The 9632-nt window shown below is 54.2% G+C and overlaps 1 protein-coding gene across 6 annotated transcripts in view; it reads left to right on the plus strand.

Annotated features, from left to right (window-relative positions):
* Nucleotides 1–7947, plus strand: part of MAPK10 (mitogen-activated protein kinase 10) — a 59198-nt gene extending 51251 nt beyond the window's left edge. For 4 of the 6 annotated variants that reach the window (XM_054392389.1, XM_054392391.1, XM_054392392.1 and 1 more), the window contains 3 exons: nt 1451–1514; nt 2631–2708; nt 7805–7947. In XM_054392389.1, coding sequence (XP_054248364.1) covers nt 1451–1514; nt 2631–2708; nt 7805–7947 — 285 coding nt within the window. Of the gene's footprint in view, nt 1–424; nt 428–1450; nt 1515–2630; nt 2709–7804 lie in introns of all 6 variants that reach the window. The other 2 variants (XM_054392390.1, XM_054392393.1) reach the window with 2 other exon arrangements.
* Nucleotides 7948–9632: the final 1685 nt, after the last annotated feature.

Here is a 9632-nt window from a genome sequence, read left to right on the forward strand (position 1 = left end):
CTCACTTGAAACAATTTCTTCCTCATCTCCACTCTCACTCTCCCCTCTCCCAGCTCAAAGCCATTGTCCCTCAGCCTGGCACTCCCAGCCCTTGTCCAAAGTCCCTCCCCAGCTCTCCTGGAGCCCCTTCAGCTACTGGGAGGCTGCTCTGAGGTCTCCCTGGAGCCTTCTCTTCTCCAGGCTGAACAGCCCCAACTCTCCCAGCCTGTCCCCACAGGGGAGGTTCTGCAGCCCTCTGATCATCTTCTTGTTGTTATTTGGTGCCATGGGGGTTTGATTTTTTTTTTTATTTCTTTTCTTCTCTAATACAAAAGGTCTGTGTGGGTATGTGGGGGGGCTGTAGCAGTGGCAATTTTTATTACATTCAGTGAATGTTAAATTTGCTGCAAAGATTCTCCCAGAAGGCAAGAAGCTGGGAAACAAGAAGGTAACATTTCAACAGCCAGAAAGAAAAAGTCATTTGCTCCCTCTCTTCCAAGGCCAAAACCAGATTCCACCCGTGGTTAATCCTTACCAACGGATCTGATTCCAAATCCATCGGATCTGGGGAGAAAATGAATCCATTGAACTGCAGGTAGCTGCTGCCACCCATAGGCCTGATCCACACTCTGCTCTCATCCCAGCCTAGGTCCTCACTCTGCTCTCATCCCAGCCTAGGTCCTCACTCTGATCTGATCCCAGCCTAGGTCCTCACTCTGCTCTGATCCCAGCCCAGGTCCTCACTCTGCTCTGATCCCAGCCCAGGTCCTCACTCTGCTCTGATCCCAGCCCAGGTCCTCACTCTGCTCTGCTTCCAGCCTAGGTCCTCACTCTGCTCTGAAATGAGAGCAGAGCAGATTGAGATTGGATGTGAGGAACAAGTTCTGCCCCAGGAGGCTGCTGCAACACTGCAAGAGGTTGCCCAGGGAGGTGGTTGAGGCTCCATGGCTGGAGATCTTCCAGGTGAGGCTGGAGAGGGCTGTGGGCAACCTGATCTAGTGGAGGATGTCCCTGCTGAGTGCAGGGGGTTGGCCTGGATGAGCTCTGGAGCTCCCTTCCAACCCAGGTGATTCTATGGATCTATGATAACTGCTAATTAATCAGGATCAGCATTTGTCTGGTACCATGTAGGTACTTTCTCTCTTGGTGCACGCAAGCTGAGCATGGAGCTTCTGGGCTCAGTATAAGCAGAGCAGCTCTGGGTTCTGTTTCAGCTGCAGCTATGCCTCTGCTTGATGAGGAAGAGGGAGAAGTGGATTGATTTCTTCTGCATAAAGAGCTGATTCCAGAAGTGGAACTATTCCAGTGTGGGTTTGCTTGTACAGGATGGGTAACAGAGAGAGAGAAAAGGATCTCTCTTGACTTCAATAAATGCTCCTAATTCTTTGCAATTAAATAGCTTTCATTTCATTTCAATCAATCAATCCATTTATTTATTTTCTATTAAATAGCTTTCATTTCTCTCCTGCAGCCCCCTCCTCAGATATATGACAAACAGCTGGATGAAAGGGAACACACAATCGAGGAGTGGAAAGGTAACCACCACCTGCTGTGATGTTCAGGGGCAGTTCAGTGGCAAAGCAGCCACCTGGCACCACCCAGTGTGTCTGTGGGACAGTAAAAGAGTTCCTCTGAGGACAAGGGAGATGATCCTTCTCCTCTGCTCCACTCTGCTCAGACCCCACCTGCAGCTCTGGGGCCAGGTCTGGAGCCTCTGTTGCAGGAAGGATCTGGAGGGGCTGGAAGGTGTCCAGAGAAGGGCCCTGAGGATGAGCAGAGGGCTGGAGCTGCTCTGCTCTGAGGACAGCCTGAGAGAGTTGGGGTTGTGCAGGCTGCAGAGGAGAAGGCTGCCAGGAGACCTTCTGGTGGCCTTGCAGCATCTGAAGGGGGCTCCAAGAAAGCTGGGGAGGGACTTTGGAGGGGGTGAGGGAGGGATAGGAGTGGGGGGAATGAAGCAAAACCAGAAGTGGGGAGCTTGAGATTGGATGTGAGGAAGAAGTTGTTGGGCAGGAGGGTGGTGAGAGCCTGGCAGAGGTTGCCCAGGGAGGTGGTGGAAGCCTCATCCCTGGAGGTTTTTGCAGCCAGGCTGGATGTGGCTGTGAGCAACCTGCTGTGGTGTGAGGTGTCCCTGCCCATGGCAGGGGGTTGGGACTGGCTGAGCCTTGAGCTCCCTTCCAGCCCTGACAGCTCTGTGATCCTATGAAGCACTGCACTAGCCCTACCCCCCTGTGCTTTGTCAGGAAAAGCTAAGGGATGTCTGATCACTGCCTACACAGGGCAGTGGTAACAGAGGAGCTGCAGGTGCCAGTACCTGAAACCTCAGGGAGATCCCCTGGAGAGCAGAGGGTGAGCAGCAGGGTGCTGAGGAGGATTTCCCCCCCAGCAAAAAGCTCTGTGTTATGGTGCTGCCCCATCTCTAGGTAGGGCACCATCAACCAACTCATATCCTCTACCTGAACCCTACCTGCTGAATTCAGCTCCACAAGGGGATGGTGGGAGAGGAGGGGAGTGGAAGAGAAGCCTTAGGCAGGGAGAGCTGGCAGAGCTGTGCAGGCAGGGGCAGAGACAGGGAGCTCCAACACTGTGTTGATTCCTCATGCTGTCCTTGAGCACTGCTTGCTGTTGGTAACTGCTGCCTTTCTCTCTTGCAGAACTCATCTACAAGGAAGTAATGAATTCAGAAGAAAAGACTAAAAATGGTGTAGTAAAAGGCCAGCCTTCTCCTTCAGGTACTCAGCCCATGGAATACCTCTGGTGTGGTTCTTTGTACTGGCAAAGAGAGAATGGGAGGAGCTTGAAGCACTTGGGCTTCACTTGAGTCAGGGAGGAGCAGGGGAGAACTTGGAAAACAATCCAGCCCTGCTAATGGCCAAAGAAACTAAGTACTAAGTCTAGTCCACACCTAGGGCTTGACTAAGTCCACATCTAGGGCTGGTCTCACTCCATCTCTAGGGCTGGTCTCAGTCCATCTCTAGGGCTGGTCTCACTCCACCTCTAGGGCTTGTCTCAGTCCATCTCTAGGGCTGGTCTCAGTCCATCTCTAGGGCTGGTCTCACTCCATCTCTAGGGCTGGTCTCAGTCCATCTCTAGGGCTGGTCTCACTCCATCTCTAGGACTGGTCTCACTCCATCTCTAGGGCTGGTCTCAGTCCACCTCTAGGGCTGGTCTCAGTCCACCTCTAGGGCTTGTCTCCATCTCTAGGGCTTGTCTCACTCCATCTCTAGGGCTGGTCTCACTCCATCTCTAGGGCTGGTCTCACTCCATCTTTAGGGCTGGTCTCAGTCCATCTCTAGGGCTGGTCTCAGTCCACCTCTAGGGCTTGTCTCCATCTCTAGGGCTTGTCTCACTCCATCTCTAGGGCTGGTCTCAGTCCATCTCTAGGGCTGGTCTCACTCCATCTCTAGGGCTGGTCTCAGTCCACCTCTAGGGCTGGTCTCCATCTCTAGGGCTTGTCTCACTCCATCTCTAGGGCTGGTCTCACTCCATCTCTAGGGCTGGTCTCACTCCATCTCTAGGGCTTGTCTCACTCCATCTCTAGGGCTGGTCTCAGTCCATCTCTAGGGCTGGTCTCACTCCATCTCTAGGGCTTGTCTCAGTCCATCTCTAGGGCTGGTCTCCATCTCTAGGGCTTGTCTCACTCCATCTCTAGGGCTGGTCTCACTCCATCTTTAGGGCTTGTCTCAGTCCATCTCTAGGGCTGGTCTCAGTCCATCTCTAGGGCTGGTCTCACTCCATCTCTAGGGCTGGTCTCAGTCCATCTCTAGGGCTGGTCTCAGTCCACCTCTAGGGCTGGTCTCACTCCATCTCTAGGGCTTGTCTCACTCCATCTCTAGGGCTGGTCTCAGTCCATCTCTAGGGCTGGTCTCAGTCCATCTCTAGGGCTGGTCTCACTCCACCTCTAGGGCTGGTCTCACTCCATCTCTAGGGCTTGTCTCACTCCATCTCTAGGGCTGGTCTCACTCCATCTCTAGGGCTGGTCTCAGTCCACCTCTAGGGCTGGTCTCAGTCCACCTCTAGGGCTTGTCTCCATCTCTAGGGCTTGTCTCACTCCATCTCTAGGGCTGGTCTCACTCCATCTTTAGGGCTGGTCTCAGTCCATCTCTAGGGCTGGTCTCAGTCCATCTCTAGGGCTGGTCTCAGTCCACCTCTAGGGCTGGTCTCACTCCATCTCTAGGGCTTGTCTCACTCCATCTCTAGGGCTGGTCTCACTCCATCTCTAGGGCTGGTCTCAGTCCATCTCTAGGGCTTGTCTCACTCCATCTCTAGGGCTGGTCTCACTCCATCTCTAGGGCTTGTCTCACTCCATCTCTAGGGCTGGTCTCACTCCATCTCTAGGGCTTGTCTCACTCCATCTCTAGGGCTGGTCTCACTCCATCTCTAGGGCTGGTCTCCATCTCTAGGGCTGGTCTCACTCCATCTCTAGGGCTTGTCTCATCCATCTCTAGGGCTGGTCTCAGTCCATCTCTAGGGCTGGTCTCACTCCATCTCTAGGGCTGGTCTCACTCCATCTCTAGGGCTTGTCTCCATCTCTAGGGCTGGTCTCAGTCCATCTCTAGGGCTTGTCTCACTCCATCTCTAGGGCTGGTCTCACTCCATCTCTAGGGCTTGTCTCCATCTCTAGGGGTGGTCTCAGTCCATCTCTAGGGCTGGTCTCACTCCATCTCTAGGGCTGGTCTCACTCCATCTCTAGGGCTTGTCTCACTCCATCTCTAGGGCTGGTCTCACTCCATCTCTAGGGCTGGTCTCACTCCATCTCTAGGGCTTGTCTCACTCCATCTCTAGGGCTGGTCTCACTCCATCTCTAGGGCTTGTCTCCATCTCTAGGGCTGGTCTCAGTCCATCTCTAGGGCTGGTCTCACTCCATCTCTAGGGCTGGTCTCAGTCCATCTCTAGGGCTGGTCTCACTCCATCTCTAGGGCTGGTCTCAGTCCATCTCTAGGGCTTGTCTCCATCTCTAGGGCTGGTCTCAGTCCATCTCTAGGGCTTGTCTCACTCCATCTCTAGGGCTGGTCTCACTCCATCTCTAGGGCTGGTCTCACTCCATCTCTAGGGCTTGTCTCCATCTCTAGGGCTGGTCTCAGTCCATCTCTAGGGCTGGTCTCACTCCATCTCTAGGGCTAGTCTCACTCCATCTCTAGGGCTGGTCTCACTCCATCTCTAGGGCTGGTCTCACTCCATCTCTAGGGCTGGTCTCACTCCATCTCTAGGGCTTGTCTCACTCCATCTCTAGGGCTGGTCTCAGTCCATCTCTAGGGCTGGTCTCACTCCATCTCTAGGGCTTGTCTCCATCTCTAGGGCTGGTCTCACTCCATCTCTAGGGCTGGTCTCAGTCCATCTCTAGGGCTGTCTCAGTCCATCTCTAGGGCTGGTCTCACTCCATCTCTAGGGCTTGTCTCCATCTCTAGGGCTGGTCTCAGTCCATCTCTAGGGCTTGTCTCCATCTCTAGGGCTGGTCTCAGTCCATCTCTAGGGCTGGTCTCACTCCATCTCTAGGACTGGTCTCACTCCATCTCTAGGGCTGGTCTCACTCCATCTCTAGGGCTTGTCTCACTCCATCTCTAGGGCTGGTCTCACTCCATCTCTAGGGCTAAACTACAGCAGTTGAGCTATCACCTGATGATCCTTCTCCAGCTGGAAAGAAGATTTGGGGAAAGGAGAGGAAAAACCACTGGGGTAAAGTGAAAAGGTCTTTTCTGAAGCAGCACAAGTAACCCCAATGCCATTATAAAGTACACAGAGTCATACTCAGCCCAGCAAAGTGGTCACAGTAAGTCTAAAGGCGGTCCTCAGGAGAAGGAAGAGGGGCAAGGTCAGGAGCAGTGTGAGCAAGAGCAGGAGCCTGGTCCCAGCAAACTCCTCCCTTTATCTATAGTGCCCTGCCCTCACTGCAGGAAAGACTTGGAGGGACTGGAGCAGGTCCAGAGAAGGGCAACCAAGCTGTGGAAGGGTCTGGAGAGCAGGGCTGGGGAGGAGCAGCTGAGGGAGCTAGAGAAGAGGGTGGCTGGGAGTAGATGATCTTTGTGGTGCCTTCCAACCCAAAGCAGTCTATGTCTCTGGGAGATGCCAAGCAGTGCAGCATTTGGTACCCAGAGTTACTAAGGAGGTGATTCCTGTGAGGCAGAGCAAATCCCCCAGATGGACACAAGGCTGCTTCTGGAAATGACAAAAGCTGTGGCTCTCCTTTCAGGTTCCTCCTCTCTCTCCATCTATATCTCTTCACAGCTGAAGTCTTAAAGGCATTTCCATAGGTGATAATTAAATATCAGGGCCTCAGAGGAGTCTGGAGAAGAGAAGGCTCCCAGGAGACCTTCTGGTGGCCTTGCAGCATCTGAAGGGGGCTCCAAGAAAGCTGGGGAGGGACTTTGGAGGGGGTGAGGGAGGGATAGGAGTGGGGGGGATGGAGCAAAAGTAGAAGTGGGGAGCTTGAGATTGGATGTGAGGAAGAAGTTGTTGGGCAGGAGGGTGGTGAGAGCCTGGCAGAGGTTGCCCAGGGAGGTGGTGGAAGCCTCATCCCTGGAGGTTTTTGCAGCCAGGCTGGATGTGGCTGTGAGCAACCTGCTGTGGTGTGAGGTGTCCCTGCCCATGGCAGGGGGTTGGGACTGGCTGAGCCTTGAGCTCCCTTCCAGCCCTGACAGTTCTGTGATTCTGCTCTGTGAGTCCCCTGAGGGAAGAATCCCTGCCCAGCAGCAGGGCAGCTGATGTGTGGCTTCTCAGAGTAGCTGTCAAGAGCATGGCAAGGCCAGGAGCAGATCCCAGGAGCTTGCTTCTCACCTTTGGCTCTTTTGCAACACCCTGCAGTCAGTGACAAGCTTCCTGCCCAACACCACATTCAGAGATGGGACTTTTTCCTTCTCTTTAGAATGCCCTTCCTGTCTTTCCTGCACTTCCCCCTGCCACCCATCCCTGCAGGAGCAAGCAGGCAGGTGCTGAGCACAGCAAAGGAAGCCTTGCCTACAGAGCAGGACAGCTTTGGGCTGGGTTTCTCAGGGTGGCTGCAGAAGGGCTGGCTGTGTGCTGCTGAATTCTTTAATGCTGCTGCCTTTTTGGTTTGGTTTGGTGTGGTTTTGTGAGTCTGGGTGCTTTGGGACTGCAGCAGGAGCAGCAGCAGCTCTCAGGTCTGCGTGTTGTGTGATGGAGAATTGTGCTGATTTACCACAACAATGCATTTTCCAGGGGCTTATGGGCTGGGAGGCTGAGAAGAGGCTCTCCACAGCTCCAGGGAAGGAGGCTGGAGCCAGGTGGGGGTTGGTCACTTCTTCCTAAGAGATTGGAGGAGAGCAAATGGCCTCAAGATGCCCCAGGGGAGGTTTAGGTTGGATATGAGAAGAAACTTCTTCCCTGAAAGGGTTCTCAGAGCCTGGCCCAGGCTGCCCAGGGAGGTGCTTGATTGCTCAGCCCTGGAGCTGTTTGAAAGAGGCAGAGCTGTGGTGCTGAGGACCATGGCTCAGCCCCAGCCTTGGCAGAGCTGTGGTGCTGAGGACCATGGCTCAGCCCCAAAGCCTTGGCAGAGCTGTGGTGCTGAGGACCATGGCTCAGCCCCAGCCTTGGCAGAGCTGAAGAAGGGCTGGAGAAGGGCTGGAGGAGGGCCGGAGGAAGGCCAGAGAAGGGCTGCAGGAGGGCTGGTGAAGGGCTGGAGGAGGGCTGGAGGAAGGCTGGTGAAGGGCTGGAGAATGGCTGGAGGAGGGCTGGAGAATGACTGGAGAATAGCTGGAGGAGGGCTGGCATGGCCGATCCCCGGAGGTCTCTTCCTCGGGGCCGCGGCTCTGCGCCCCCACGTCCTGGGGTTTCAGGTTTAATCACGTCGGTGTTGGTTTCCGTAGCACAGGTGCAGCAGTGACCAGCAGCGAAAGCCTCCCTCCCTCCTCCTCTGTCAACGACATCTCGTCCATGTCCACGGATCAAACCCTGGCGTCCGACACGGACAGCAGCCTGGAAGCTTCTGCAGGACCCCTCGGGTGTTGCAGGTGACTAGCCGCCTGCCTGCGAAACCCAGCGTTCTTCAGAGGGTGATGTGAGTTCGGCAGGGGAAAAGCTTCACAGCTGCTAAGGAAGGTTCTAAAAGGAAGAGAAACAACCCACAAAGATTTCAGCCAGACCAAGCAAGCAAGCAGACAAACAAACAAGCAAGCAGACAAACAAACAAACAAGCAAGCAAACAAACAAGCAAGCAGACAAAACACAAAATCTCTTTTCTCAGCCTGCTTCTCTCCTCCAGAGTTCTGTGATGCAGCTAAGCTCCGATGTATATTTCAATGATAGTTGCTCTGCTTTGGGCTTCTTCCCAGTCATGCTTACTGGGAGGGGAGGGGGGAAAAAAGGGAAAAAAGGGAAAAAAAGAAAAAAGGGACTGAAAAATCCTCTTTTTCTTCTTTTTTTTCCCCCCATCCCCTTCCCATTAAAAAAAAAAAATGGCTGCAAAAGCAGCAACCTGCAACTGTCCTCTCCACAAGGACATGACAAGGTGTGCAGTAGCCTCTCTCCACCATGTGAGCCTGAGTCTGCCTTGCCTGCCCTGTCCTCTGCCCAGGGAGGCAGGTGCAGGCTGGACAGGGATCCTTCTCCATCCCCACACAGCCTCAGGCTGGGCAGCTCTGCTCACTGTGCCCCCCACAGACACTAAATGAGCTCCCTGACCACATTCATGACGTCCCCCAGCAGTCTTTTCCTTTGAGGAGGTTGCGTATCTTGTGTGAGGGCTTTGTGGAAGTGTAAATAACCACAGCAGCCTCCTCTGGCTCCCTCAGGCACTTGAGAGATGTAGCAGCAGCAGCAGCATTTCTGCTGAGGGCTGTGTGTGTCTATATATATTTTGAAATACTTCAGGAGTTTGTCCTGGAGGAGGAAGCCAGGGAGCTTCATAGGACACTGTGTGTTTGTGAGTGGTCAGACTTCTTGGTTCTCACCTGTGGAGCAGATCCACACCAAGCTAAGCCCAGGTTAGAAGGAAGCACAGGTACCCCTGCAAGCTACAGGCAACAAGGCTGAAGGGGTTTCACATTGGATGTTAGGAAGAAGGATCTGAAGGGGGCTCCAAGAAAGCTGGGGAGGGACTTTGGAGGGTGTGAGGGAGGGAGAGGAGTGGGGGGGATGAAGCAAAACCAGAAGTGGGGAGCTTGAGATTGGATGTGAGGAAGAAGTTGTTGGGCAGGAGGGTGGTGAGAGCCTGGCAGAGGTTGCCCAGGGAGGTGGTGGAAGCCTCATCCCTGGAGGTTTTTGCAGCCAGGCTGGATGTGGCTGTGAGCAACCTGCTGTGGTGTGAGGTGTCCCTGCCCATGGCAGGGGGTTGGGACTGGCTGAGCCTTGAGCTCCCTTCTAACCCTGCCAGTTCTGTGGTTCTAAGCCCAGAGAGGTCAGTAAGCAGCTCCTCCTGGCAAGGTGGAGTGAGTGCCCACCCTAGCTCCAACTAGGCTCTCTGGTAGGGGTTAGCTGTGTGCTTGCACAGGGCTGGGTAGTGAGCAGAGCCCAAGGACATGCAGCATTCAGCAAGTTAGTTGTTGGGGTGCTTTGGTTTGGTTTTGCATAGCTCTTCAGCAGGTTCAATGGAGAAAGGACACTTGCAGCCCACTCCCTCTCAGTGTGTACCTGGGGCCTACAGGTTGCTTTCCCTTTAAATCATTCCCTTGCAGGGATCCCCACAGCAGAGAAAGGGAGCA

This window comes from Indicator indicator, chromosome 25, assembly GCF_027791375.1.
Source record: "Indicator indicator isolate 239-I01 chromosome 25, UM_Iind_1.1, whole genome shotgun sequence".
NCBI lineage: Eukaryota > Metazoa > Chordata > Aves > Piciformes > Indicatoridae > Indicator > Indicator indicator.